Consider the following 14,857-nt stretch of genomic DNA (forward strand, 5'->3'; position numbering starts at 1 on the left):
ATTTTTGTAAATCATTTGTTTTCATTATTTGTCCTTGTATTAGTTCACTAGGGCTACCGTAACAAAATACCACAAAATGGGTGGCTTAAAACAATGAAAGCTTATTCTCTCACAGTGCTGGAGCCCAGGAGTCCAAAGTCACGGTATTGGCAAGGCTGGTTCCTTCTGGAGTTACCGGGGGAAAATTTGTTTCATGCTTCTCTTCTAGGTTCTGGGGGCTGCCAGCAATCCTTAGTGTTCCTTGGCTTGCATCTCTGTCTGCCTTCATTCTCTCTGTTTGTCTTTGTAGCATTCTCCCTGTGCGTCTTCGTGTCTCTGTATCCAAATTTCCCTTTTTTTTATAAGGACTTCAGTTATTGCATCAGGGCCCACCCCAAGCCACTAGAACCTCATTTTTATTTGATGACATCTACAAAGGTGCTATTTCCAAATAAAGTCACATTCACAGGGATTAGGACCTCAACGTATCTTTGGGGTCCACAATTCAGCCCACAAGAGTCATAGTAAGAGGTGTAAGCTTGAAAAGTTTCAACCTAGTTTTATTTTTGTACATATTTACCTACCACTATAAATAAGAATAATATAATCGTCATTGGAGTTCTACCCTACGTATCTTTCCCTTCAAAAGGAGTCTGTATTTTATTCAAACGTGAGCAACGCTAACCTAAGGAGAAAGCCTGAGATCTCTATCATGTCACATTAGGTCTTTTGCTGCCATCCTTCACCACCACTCCCTTGCATTTAATCCATCAGCAACATAAGGCAGCTTATAATTCCTGAACACACAATGCATTGTTTTATGCATCCCCACCTTTGTTCATTCTGTTTCCTCTGCCTGTAATGGCCTTCCCATTCCAACTTCATCACCCCTACCACTTCCTACCCGAAGTCTCAGTTCAAGTGCCATCTTCGCCTAAAAGTCCCCTATGATGACGCCCCACAGCGCCACCACCAACCCCAGGAGCTGAGTGAACCTCAGCAAGGCTCTCATTTTCTTCCTCGTCTCTCTACCAATCGACAATAAACTGTGATTTCAGGGACAGTGTCTTCCCAGCTTTTCAGTCTCCACTCTTAGCACAACAGTCTTCTAACTGTTAAATGAATGTTTGCATATGTGGGATGGAAAGAGTTCCACCCACAGTTTTTAGTTCTCAAGGGTAACTCCAAGGTGCTGGATGTATTCTAACTTATACTTCTGCTAAAACAAGTATTCAAATAGTCCCGTCTGGGAGATAGGTATCAGAAGTATGAAACTTAATCAGGAAGCAAGCTCAGACAATATCCCCATATTTAGAAATAATTTTTTTTGTTCTCTTTGGATGATTATATACTCTTTTTTTTTTTTAATGAGAGAAATTTGTGACTTCAGGGATTTGGGAAGATCTCAAAAATGTAGTCATGTTGCCAGAGTAAACTGAGTGCACAGAGAATAGGAGAGGGAACTGAAAGATAGAATGTATCCATATTTTAGATGACTTTGAGAGCCAAAATAAGGTTTCGGATTTTACTTTGTACATACTGAGTAGTCCCCGGTTTTTGAGAAAGGAACGTTACATAATGACATCTTATAAGATGATCCATTTCTTCCAAACCAAAATATCATACATTGGTTTCTATATTAAGCATAACAGGATAGAGTTCTATCAGTCTGCACTTATCAATTGATAGATTATCCAAACATTATTCTTATTTGGATATTGGAAGTTAGATATAGATACAGATATAGATATAGATCTTGGATTCTAAGGATTTTTAGTATTTCATAAACAGTGAAGTCACTTATTTTCCAGAGTTCTCTTTGACTAATAATTCCTGTCATTTCTCACAACTTAAAATAATATTCCTTTTCCACCATACAATTGTAGTTCAAATTTACTCTGGGCTTTACTCTCAATTCTTTATTATGTTTTTCAAAGCTAATTAAATCAGTTTAGCTGTTACCTAAAAACAGCTTTGTCTATTTTAACTGAACTAAGGTTATATTTAAAAATCATGTTTCACTTCATTTGGGGTTATTTAACTTCTCAAGTTCTTTTTAAGATAAGAACAGTAACTCGTATGTGAAAAAACGTATGGTATATGACAATGAAAATGAGACTTAAAATTGAAATTTGCCGCGATAATTTATTATTAGAAACAAGTTAAAATCTACATGGAAATTTTCTACTGGGTAGTGTCACACTTCGAGTTTAGCTCTTATTTTTTCAGATAAACTAAGACTCTAAAAGGTGAATTAGTTTAGTCTACCCAATGCTTTATTAAGTAGAATGAATCTTAGAGTTTAAGTACCCCTTGATGGCTAAGAATCTTGCAGCCTCTCCAGGTCAATATTCTGAATATCTCCTTGCACCATTCTTTCCACATGGTTCTTTAAATGTGATGAAGGAGTTCAGGTGAAAGTATATTTGTCCCAGAATATAAAATAATCCAACCTTTTAGGAAAAAGTCTCCTTTGTGTTTATTTTAATCCCATGTCCCTTTTTTTCTAATGTTAAAAACAGATTTGCAGGTGGGAAATTTTAATTAAAGATTTGAATGAGTTGAGTTTAATTTATCAAAGTTTAATTATAAATTAAATATATGTAAATTAAATATGACCATGAATCCAAGTAGACTGTTTCTAATCATTACAGCCAATCCTTTCTTAAGTTTGAAAACAATTATTCATGTATTAAACTGATTTTATGATTTTCTAAAAACGGCTGTGTATTTTTATTTCTGAGTAGTAGTGTGTTCCAAAGGAACCAGTAACCCATTCCTTAGTATCTCAGTGACAATATTCACTATTTTTTAGTGAAAATTATATTTATCAAGAAACACCAATGAGGTTTTCTGGGGTCAAATATACTGGATGGTAGGGGCTTATATGGGTTCCTTTAAATGTACATACTTCACAATTCCATGATTTTTTTCTAGAAGATTTTGCTGTATAATTGCCTTAATATTTTTATAGATTTGGAGATTAAATAATCACATTTTTATGTAGTGTATGATTCTCTTTTCTGTATTCAGGTTCTCTCTTTAGGAGCAGACGTCCTACCAGAATATAAACTGCAGACACCACGCATCAACAAGTTTACAATATTGCACTACAGTCCTTTCAAGGCCGTCTGGGATTGGCTTATTCTGCTGTTGGTCATATACACTGCTATATTCACTCCCTACTCTGCAGCCTTTCTCCTCAATGACAGAGAAGAACAGAAAAGACGAGAATGTGGCTATTCCTGTAGCCCTTTGAATGTGGTAGACTTGATTGTGGATATTATGTTTATCATAGATATTCTAATAAACTTCAGAACAACATATGTAAATCAAAATGAAGAAGTGGTAAGTGATCCAGCCAAAATAGCAATACACTACTTCAAAGGCTGGTTCCTGATTGACATGGTTGCAGCAATTCCTTTTGACTTGCTGATTTTTGGATCTGGTTCTGATGAGGTAAGAGCTGCTTAAGAATCTTATTTTCTGAAAGATTGAAGTTATAAAAATGAAGCTATTTTAACTGCAAAAACAGCGGTTGCTTTACAAACTTTCTATATCACACAGATAAAATTCATTTTCAATTGGAAATGCTATAAAATGAAATGGAACATTTTTGCCATTGCAAATAATTCACAATTCTTTCCATTTTTGCTAAGAAATAGTAAAGACTATCTTTTAAACAACAAATTAAACTTTGAGACAAGTGTTTCATAGCACATAGCACATTCCCAGAATGTATAATTTCTACATATTAACTTTATGGATATAAAACTGTCAAACATGAAGATGCCTCTTTCTTTCTTAACTCATAATTGTGGTTTGCAAGAGCAGGGACTTGTTTTATGTTCAAATTATGTGTAAGAGGCATCTTCTGAAATGTTTTATTCAAAACTCTCTCTTAAATAATACCTAGGTTGGGGGCTTCCCTGGTGGCGCAGTGGTTGAGAGTCCGCCTGCCGATGCAGCGGACACGGGTTCGTGCCCCAGTCCGGGAGGATCCCACATGCCGCGGAGCGGCTGGGCCCGTGAGCCATGGCCTCTGAGCCTGCGCGTCCGGAGCCTGTGCTCCGCAATGGGAGAGGCCACAACAGTGAGAGGCCCGCGTACTGCAAAAAAAAAAAATAATAATAATAATAATCATAATAATACCTAGGTTGGAAAATATTTCTTGTGTCCCCACTATCTTATAAAGTTGGAAATTTCTTAAAAATATTATTTCACCCTATTATTTTTTGTTTTAAATATTTACTTATTTATTTGTCTGTGCCAGGTCTTAGTTGCAGCATGAGGGATATTCGTTGCCACACACGGAATCTTAGTTGTGGCATGTGAACTCTAAGTCACGGGGTGTGGGATCTAGTTCCCTAACCAGGGATTGAACCTGGGCCCCCTGCATTGGGAGCGCAGAGTTTTAGCCACTGGACCACCAGGGAAGTCCCCTAAAGTTGGAAATTTTAAGGAAATCTGACAAGTGGATGTGCAGATTCTGGATAGAAAGTCCATATTTTTAATCAGATTCTTCTCAAAGTGTTCTTTGATCTAAAACAAGTTATGTTCTCCTAAAATCTCGTCCAATTAATTGCACTAATTTTTTGTAAATAAATTTCCTGGATTCTATAACAAAGTTTTACAGAAGGTGTGAAAGTAGATCTAAGGGATTAGATTGAGAAAGATAACCTGGGTGTGTTGAATTTTGAAATTCAGGGTCAGGATTTCCCTGGTGGTCCAGTGGTTAGGACTCTGTGCTTTCACTGCCCTGGTCCTGGGTTCAATCCTTGGTCAGGAACTGAGATCCCACAAACCACGCAGCGTGGCCAAAAAAAAAGGAAGAACTAAAATTCAGCGTCCTTTTCTACCTAAGAATCAGTCAGTGCCTCACCATCGTTTTGGTATTTTTTCAAGAGGAGATCAAATATCATAAATGCCCTCTGCAGATGGTTGCTCCCTAACCAATTAGCACTTGAGGACAAGAGAATTCTCCTCAGCCGGGAAACAATAGGTTTAGAAGTAAATTCTCTCCCACAGAGCATGCCCATCTAACTGTGGATGAATTAAGAGCAGGGTAATGAAACAATATATTCTTCCTGGATTCTACAAACCTTAGACAAAGTCTCAAACTTGACTTTCTGCATCTATAAGGATGATAATATTACTTTCCCTGCTTAAGTTTTTTTTCTTAATTTGAGACTCTAATGAGATAATATATGTAAAACTCTAGCAAAATACTCAAAAAAAATCAGCTGCTGTTAAACTAGTTGAACTCTTAATGTTAGATATTCCTAACTTTGGTTTTTAATTAAAAGGCAAGAAAGTGAAATACTTTAAATAAATAAATAAATAATATTTATCTTTATGATTTTCTTACAATGGGTGAGTCCATGTAATTACACCAAATAAGTTCTTATTGATAAATAGAGTAAAACCTCACTTTCAAATTTTAAAATATATACACCAACAGCAAATTAAATTTCAGCTTAGTGAAATGAAAGAATGGGTAAACAGTAAATAGGCAGACAAGATTGTTAGGGGAAGTTGATTTACCAATGATATTTAATCAATAGCAATCAAACAAGTGAGTATTAGAATATGCTAATTATTCTAAGATGCAGCACTTGATCAGTTTAATTTCAATTACTATATCATCACTTGAAAATAAAAGTTTATTAAAGTATGTAATTCAAGTAATCACTGTTTCAGACAGAACTTCAAGTGAGCTGAAACAAGAGAAAATTTATGTGATTCACATTAATATAGGATGAAATAGTCTTGGAAAAAAATGGTGTCTGGATCATCTTTCTCATGTAGCATAAAGGAAAAGATGAAGTCTGCCTCAAGTAAAGCAATTCCAATTCTTCACTCTGATTTGTATAATTTCCCGGATTCCTCCCTGTTTCCAAAGCTGCTCCTCTCTCTTTTGAAATGTGATGTGATATGGGAAGGATCCTGGCTTTGGAGTCAGACACACCTGGGTTTGATTCACCTTTGTGCCTCTTACTTGCTGTATTTAAGCAAGATATTTAATTCATTTAGGACTTTATTTCTTTTCTGTAAAATGGTGAGAGGTAGGTTCTTGTGATTTCTAAAAATAAAGCAGCATATTTGAAGAGACTAGACCAGTAGCAGGTAGGTAGTACTTGCTTACCAAAGGTTGCTTCTTTTCTTCTTCCCATCCCGTTGGATTAAAGTCCCTGTTTCTTAATGAAGTCTCCCTTTAAAAACGTACATGTTACCACATTAATCCATAAATATCTAAATTATTCAACAAGATTTACTGAGTAGATTTATTGAGATTTATTGATAGACTATCGTATAGTAGTTATTAGATTAGCTAGTTGCAGCTAGGAATCCTGAAGAAAGAGACAGAAAGGAAATGTTTTGAGGACAGTTATTGTCTTGCAAAGCACAGGAATTTGGGGTATGTGGTAGGGAGAAGTAGGTCTGCATCAAGGATAGGAAGTGGAGGGGTGGGTCTGGAAGGAGCATAAAGAATCAGAGATGAAACTTCCTGGTGGATGGACCTGGGGCTACTTTTACCAAACTACAGCAACTGTTTACTTAAAATTCTAAAATATGTTAACCCAAATAAAGGGGGAGGGGGGCAGGTTGGGGGGCAAAAAGAGCTTTTTCTTCCTTTGACTCAGTATTAAAAGTGGACCAACCTGCCCAAAATGACAGGTCTGAGAAGTTTGATGGATGTCTTGGGTTTCTTGTGGATTGGCGCTTAGGGCTCCAAAAGACCATGAAACGTTATGGCTTAGGATTCACTCACTGACCCAAAGGATGTTCCTTCTCTTTGGCACACATTTCTTACCAACTGTTCTCTATGTGCTGGGACTCTTCCACCTCTACATCAGTGTTTCTCAACCAAGTGTATCACAGGCACCCTAGGATGAATCTATAGTTGGTTTTCTGCTACTGTCTGAAACGTTTTGTTGAGTTTAACTTTATAGAATTTGCATTATGAAATCAGTAGGTATTTTGAATGTGTATTGTCAAAGAGTGTCTCCCTAGCCACCATCCCCACCCCACCCTATCCTACTTTAATGGTGTTTTGAAACTTGACAACTCACAGATCTCACAGGAAATGTTCAATTCTGCAAAGGGTCTGAGCACCCAATTTGAGAGACGTCACATGACAAGTGAGGTCCTCAGTTGGTGCCACAGGGATCAGAGGTACAAGAGCAGATGCTGCGATCACGCAGCAACACTCTGTTATGTAAGATGGCTGTCCAGGGATCCTTAGCAAGTGTGTATTAATTTGTTTAGATTATAAACAAAAGTAAAACATAAAATTTTAAATGTTATCATAGAAAACTTGTATCCCCCTCCCCCAAGAATATGTCTGTGAAAGTAGCCAAATTTGGGAAACACTGTTCTAAATGATTTTCTCTCTCTCCTTTTCCCCTCTTCACTCTGAAAACTTCAGAATCCCTTATTGTGAAGGTTGTTCTAGAACTGCAAAATTAAGCTAATTTCCTTCTGTAGCCTCTAGTGTGCATGGTTAATTTCTTCTCTAATAAAAAAAGTACCCATGGATAACAACAACAACAAAAAAGAATCAACTATGAAGGGTAACAAGACCAGTGACGGATTGGATTACTTCATACATTTTTCAAGAGTGACAATGAAGATACTCCTTTTACATACAAACCATAACTATAATCAGGATTTTCAGGATGTAATGATATTTCGGAATAAAATTTCCCCAAAAGTATATAATATACCATATTACAAGAGTATAAAAACTATTCAGCATTCATTTTTGTTTCTGAGAAAAAAAGAAAAGAAATGCTTCCAGAGAAAAGAGATCTTACATTCAAATGGACTAATTTGGAAAGTTTCATCGTATGAATATGAAAAAAAAACCTCTTTGGATTTTGGCCCCCAAATTAAGTGACAAATTCTAAAATCATTAAGCTAGAGGTCACTCTGATGAGGGGTAATCTAGTCCAGGGTTTTTCAAACTGGGGTTTCATGGAGGTGCCGGAGAGTCTCAGAGGCCCTCAAAGGTTGACAGAAGACAGGCTGATAAGACTCAGAACCATCCATCTCCACTATACAAAGAGTAGCTTGATTTTATCTGCTTTACTGATTAGAGTTTCAAGTAAATTTTCAATAGTTTTAACAAGAATTGACCTAATTCATTTTGCGATTTCTAGAAAAGGTTATGGGAACTCCCTTCTCAAGTAGGTTCATTCATTCAATTAGCATTTATTGGAAAAGTCCTAAGTGCCAATGCACTAGACTCTGAGTTTATAGAAAAGAGTGAGACGAGGACCCCACTGCCTGAGAGCTTGCATCCTAGACTGGGAGAGCAGCGGATGAGCAGGTAGAGTACTATCTGATAACAGCTTTAATAGTACTATATTCAAGGGGACATGTGAGCATGGAAGGGGAAGTTTCTGATTACCAGTGGAAGTTTTCCAGGTAGAAAGGGTAGAAAGGTCATGCCCATTAGAGGCATGGAGCTATAAAGTGTTGGTTTCCAGCCCTACCAGAGCTAAGATAACAAATATTTTATAATGCCCCTTTCTAGTATTGTTAAATAAAAGTCATAGATAATATAGCTTTCTTACATACATAATTTCACAAATATAATATATAATGCTCACCCTTAATATAAAGGAAAAACAAAAGAGATGTTCATAATAAAATACCTAGTAGAATATGTAAATGCTTCAGGCATGTCTGCATAAAAAGATATAATGAAGTTATCAGATGCTTGTACCTACTGATAATGAGAAAGTCCATATTTAAACAATAAATTCAATATTAAATGGGATATTGTTAGTTTTCTTTACAGTTGCATTTTAATAAAGGGTTGCGTAGAATGTGTGCACTTATAAATGTATTGATATATATGTGTGTACATGCATTTATACAGATAGATATGTTTATATGCATATATTAATATTTAGATAGCTAGAAATACTGTGACTGTGATAACTACAAATGTTTACTGATATAGCTGTGCTGTATACCATATAGTATACAAATACCACAAGACCTGTTGTCATTGAAAATGAATAGTAGCAGTAACTGGGCTTGCCTATGTCATTAATACTAATATCTTCCTGATGCTAATGCCATCTGGACAGACCAAGGAAAAGATTCTCTATTTCTTAATTTTTGCATCATCAAGCATCGTGCCATCCATAGCAAATTACCTCAATATCATTGATGTGAAGGAACAATATTATTGGTTCAGTCTCCAGAAAGTCAACTTTTCATTATCTGCCTCAAATTTTTCCATAGTTTGCTTCTCTGTGGCAAATTTTACTTTCAGAGATATTAGTAGTTAGAATCTAGAGCTCCCTGTTTAGTTACATGCTTCATTAAACTCTTCCTCCCCTGAAAATTAGTAGTATTAATTACTTGCGTTGTTGACCTCTCTCCTTCCACACTTCACTGCTATTTTTTATGAATTCTGAATGCAGGCAAGGCCTTTGACAGAAAGTTCATAGAAAAGAGGAGTTTCAGTTCACATTGATATGTTTGCTTCATTAGTCTGATAGATGAATCATGGAATGGATACAAGGAACAACGTAGCAGGCCTCTGTATAGAAACTCTGATCATCTTGTCAGGATTCTTTCCGAACCTGATCTCTACAATAGTTGTCATTAGTTTGTTGGAAATGAATTTCTAAAACATTAGACATACTCATGTTCAAAGTTAAGTGACAAAAAACATTTTGAAGACCTGCATGCATATATGTGTCTACACATAAAGTCTCTTATTAGATAGTTCTTGGGAATTAAGGCAGAAGTTTCCATTGGCTTGTATTTGAGGCTACTGGTCATGTCTCCAAAAATCTGTGCCATGAAAGTAAAGACACACAGGATCCACAATGGAATAATTTTTGAACTAAGGAAATATAAGTGTATTCCATCAAAAAATTTTGCATTAAGTTCATCACTTATCCATTATTTACATGTGATCCACTGATAAATTTTGCTAAAGATGGCATAAGATACAATTTTTGGTTAAATGTTTCCAGAACAAGTCAAATTCCAATTTTAAAAATATAACATAACATTCATAATTGTTTATTGACTGTAACATTTGCCTAATACTATTTAGAATCATTTGATAACCAGTTTTCCATGTTACAATAACTAAAGAGAAAGAAGTCAAATTGCAGCAAAATAGAATGTTAATTACAAAACAAAATAAAAATAAAAGTGTCTTGACAGTAAAAGCTATTAAATAATGGAGGTTGTAAAATCTTTTTATTTATTATTTTTAAAATATTTATTTATTTGGCTGCATCAGGTCTTAGGTCTTTGTAGCGGCATGCAGGATCTTTTTGTTTTGGCGCGCGGGCTCTAGAGCTCGCGGGCTCAGCTGTTGTGTGGGCTTAGCTGCCCTGTGGCACGTGGGATCTTAGTTCCCCTGCCAGGGATCGAACCCACGTCCCTGCATTGGAAGGTGGATTCTTAACCACTGGACCACCAAGGAAGTCCCTAAAATCTTCTTTTTAAAAGCCCATTTTTGGAGGAATTTGTGAGGTTTGGTACGGACTAAGAAAGCCTAAGCTACGTGTCCCCCCCGCAAGGTTTTTTACACACTCAAAATATAGCTCTTTGATTGTAGTAGTGAATGTGTTTTAGAAATATTGAAATAGTGTGACTCAAGCTGAACAAAACAAATAGAAACTAGTTTCAATACTATTGAGTTTTATTGGGCAATTTATTGAATGATGAATACAAGTACCAGAACTTAGAGGGAATAGAAATGAAATCTAAAATAAAACGTGAGTGTGGAGTTATGAAATGTATTACTCACTAAGTGTTCCCTTTTCCCCATTTGTACCCAAATATTACTTGACAAAGAGGACAGAATGATGGATTAAGTAGAAAGTTTCAATGACAATTCATCCTAACAACCTGTAGGCAAAACCAAAGATCACATACTTATATTTCCTCATTTATAAAAGAATAATTCTATCCACTTACTATAGGCAAAGATTTTAGAGAGTAAACCTCTGAAATAAAGCATTTTAAATGTAAGGTATTTGAAAATGCTTACTAAAAAGAAAGAATTATTTTTCAAAATTATTTTGAAAAATTCTTGAGCATGAGATTTTCTCTTATTGATGATGCTTTCTCAGTTTAACTGTAACCAAACTTATTCTTAAGTAGAGAGTTGTTTAATACTGATAAGAAATCACCTATTCTAATTTTAGCTCTTCAGAAAGAATTCCACTTACATTAAGAGAGAATGCCTGAACTATTATGAATTGTCTAGTAAAAAAAAAAAATCACATAGTTTTCTTGAGTCTGGGTCTAGTATCTAACATAGTGACAAAATTGTAGTTGTTTAGAGTATATATTTTTAATTAAAGTTCAGTTAAGAAAGTCATACTTAATAAAGGAAACTAACTTTTACCTCAATATAAAAAAAAAGTACCTAGGGCTTTAATGAACTATGGATGTGGGTACATTTTTTAAAAATTGAAATTCGATGATATTCATCAGCTACTCAGAAATTTGAATAATTAAATTTTCAGAGGAAGAATCATTTTACATTTTTTGAAAATTCTGACAAAATGAAAGTCAAGTAGGCCGCCTTTACTGTGGCATTCAGGAAAAAAGAGTTTGAAATGTTATTCAATCACAGTGAAGGAGTTGAATTTTGAGATGACATGGGCACTGATGAGGTGGAGAGTTGACCTATTAGAGTTTATTATTATCTCCTTTGCTATATATTCATGGGCAGGACTGGAAAACAGTTGACCTTGTTTCAATCTACTGCAAAATAGTTAACCGTTTTCTAGATCTTATTTATTATCATGATGTCTTTATATTTTATAATAATGATTTCATTTGCCTCCAGTGAGCTTTTATGCCTTTTCAATCTCTACCAAAAGTAACAATAAAGACAATATTTGTCTACCAGTGAAAAGTTCAATAAATACCACCTAAGAGAAACTTCTTTACCTCTACAATTTAAAAGTTGTTGTCATTAGTTTAAGGGTAGTTTTATTTCTATTTTCAAAAAATGAAAAAAAAAAACGAAGGTAGATTTTCATATGTCTGGGTATTACATGAAATTAGATATACTGTGAGATAACCATGCATTCTGAAGATATTCTAATCAGCCAACAACTACAATTATAAGGTAGTTGTTGGTCCCATTTTTGACTTGCAGATAATACAAAGATAGTAGCTCGTTGAACTAAACTATGGAGACTAACAGTCTCCAACAAATCTGAAAGAGGAGATGGATCATTTTTTAGTCTACATTTTCTGAGATTTTGGTGCAATCACTTCTCTCTGTTGTGTAATCTGGGGCAAAATGCCTTAAATGTTTAAAGAGACATTTAAAGAAGAAGAAGAAAGAGTTATTGCAAGCCTAAGTGTCATCTACAAGATGTGCTGTACACAACTGTAGCTAAGGAAGAATGCCCAGGTATGTTAGCAGCATCTTGATAACAACAGAAAAAAGCCCAAGTCATTTGTTACATTGTCAAACTAGCATATGTAGTTATGCTTGGGTACACGTTACAGAATCACAAGAGAATGGCTTTGACTGTCGAGGTCAATATTCATTCATCCTTATGATGCAGCTGAAAGTAATCTCTCTCCCCGACCCTTACATCTCCCTCTCCCTTTTCTTTTCTATCTCCCCCTCCTTCTGCAGTTATTTTGTGTCAGCTGGCTTGAGACTTCAACATGTACCTTATTTCTTAAACTTTTTTGGTCCAGAAAAGAGGTCATTTGTGTATTATTATATATTATACTTATTTATCTTAACTTTCGTCTAGGTTTCACCTCATTCTGACATAACTCTAGAAGAAACACCAGAGGTTTCTTTGGGGGGAAGGCAAAAAGAAGGGAAGTGGCATATACAGCAGATTTGATTCCTTTTCTCTTCATAACGTCATTTTACTCTACCATCTTTACAGCCAGAAGAGTCATTAGTACTTTTTATCACAATATGTTATTAAAACAGCTCATTTGTTTTGAAGCATTTCTCTTCGTTAACCAAATACCTATAGAAATGTCATTATATGTGATTTATTTTGAGGTTCAGAAATATTGTTCCAACGAAAGGCAGTTTTGAAAATAAATCAAATAATAATAACCCTCAAATATTTCTGATTTCTCAACACAAGTAAATAGATAACCAAGCTAGGAGGAAAAATAAACATGCAAACTTAAGCTGTGAAATGTAGAAATGGAGTTACGCTGAACCAGGGTGATTTCTGTTACCAGAGTCTGAGTAGTCAATGAATATAGATGACGTTCTTGTCTTTAAAAATCCCTGCAATTTCCATAGGGAGCTGAATGACCAGTGTCCAAAAACGTCCATTTGAAATTCTAGCTATCAAAGTAACACGTTTGGAAAACATGTAGCTCTGTCAACCCATTTTACAATATAAAGTTCCTGCTTAGTGATGGAAGCGAAAGTGTGTGGGATATTCAAATAAAAACACAGTTAGAATTTACTGGGTATTACCTACAACCCTAGAAGGAGTTATTATTATGACCATTTACAGATGAAAAAATTGACACTTAGAGATTAAGTAAATAACTTGTCCAAGGTGACACACTGGTATGGAAGCAGAATTTCAGACCTAAGTTTGTTCTGAAGTTCTAACTTATAACTGCTAAGCTGAAACACTGACAATACAAGTAGTGGAAAGTTGACATCTCTCCCAGGAAAACACCTCATACTCACTTAAACTCACCATTCATTCTTTGAAGAGATATAATTTTAAATTTGTGATGAAGAAAACACTGTTTCCCTTATTGCACCCTGAAAAATAATAACTCAGCTTTGGAAACAGAGAAGACTCACCTCTCCACCCATCCCTAAATGAGCAAAGACCAGAATCCAATTGTGATAAGAGCATCTCAACTACACAAGCTCCTCTCATCTGTAGAGGATTTGAATACTAACTGAAAAGAAGTCAGGGGAGGCTGAGAAATCTTCCCTTCCCTTGTGTCCACTCTGGCTCAAGAAAAAAAAAACTATAACACTTATTATAGAATGTTAATGAAAATATTTTCTTGATATTTAGAGCTCTTTTTCCACCAAGTCAATATGAAGATATAGGGTGATAGTTATACCACATGTTATTTCTGTAATTAAAATATGTGTTCTTAACATAGATGGATGTACTTTGAGAAATAAACAACAACAATAAACACATAAAATGACTCAATAGTTGATCAGTAAACACCATGTAACTATGGAATAATTATATGCCCTGTGAATTATATAGTACTTATAGTTGACATTATTTAGGAAATCCAAGAAATGAACTTGTAATTTGTACTTATCAGATTTCAAATCCAAACAACCAGTTAAGTATCCTGTTATTATATAGACGTGTCGTATCATTAGATACCTGGTCAGTAATAATCGTGCAGTTAGTTACACATATCATACCCCAAAGCAAAACACATAATATCACTGGGATATCAAGAAACAATTTATCCATTCAACACATTTAGGAAGAAAAAATGAATTTAAATATAGTACTTCACGCATGCATGCAGTCATCCAATATGTTTCCCAGTTGCCTTCTTGACTAGCTCCTTCGCATTATTCAAACCCTTCTAAACTCTAACGTCAGCCCCCCAGCAAGATTCTCTTTGGTCTTCCTTTCTAAAGTGGTCCCCATCCCAACCCAAGCCTCTGAACATCCTCTATCATATCACTCTGTTTTACTATCATCATCACACTTTTCACTCTCTGAAATGATATTATATGTTTATTTTAAAAATATATATCTCTCCCCAACAGACAGTAGCCCTTGTTTCACTTCATAAGACACTTTGTCTAGTAAATAAATGTCTTTTTCTATTATAAAAGTAACCATGACTGTTTGTTCAATACTATAATCCCAGTGTGTGGCCCTTGGTA

At 35.2% G+C, this 14,857-nt stretch overlaps 1 protein-coding gene across 1 annotated transcript in view; it reads left to right on the forward strand.

Annotated features, from left to right (window-relative positions):
• KCNH7 (potassium voltage-gated channel subfamily H member 7) overlaps nucleotides 1–14,857 on the forward strand; it is a 451,727-nt gene that overhangs the window by 382,098 nt on the left and 54,772 nt on the right. The window contains exon 7 of the mRNA XM_027129726.1: nucleotides 3,013–3,438. Coding sequence (XP_026985527.1) covers nucleotides 3,013–3,438 — 426 coding nt within the window. The remainder of the gene's footprint in view (nucleotides 1–3,012; nucleotides 3,439–14,857) is intronic.

The sequence above is a fragment of the Aethalodelphis obliquidens genome, unplaced genomic scaffold, assembly GCF_003676395.1.
Source record: "Aethalodelphis obliquidens isolate GAN/ISIS:26980383/991018 unplaced genomic scaffold, ASM367639v1 scaffold2, whole genome shotgun sequence".
Lineage (NCBI taxonomy): Eukaryota > Metazoa > Chordata > Mammalia > Artiodactyla > Delphinidae > Aethalodelphis > Aethalodelphis obliquidens.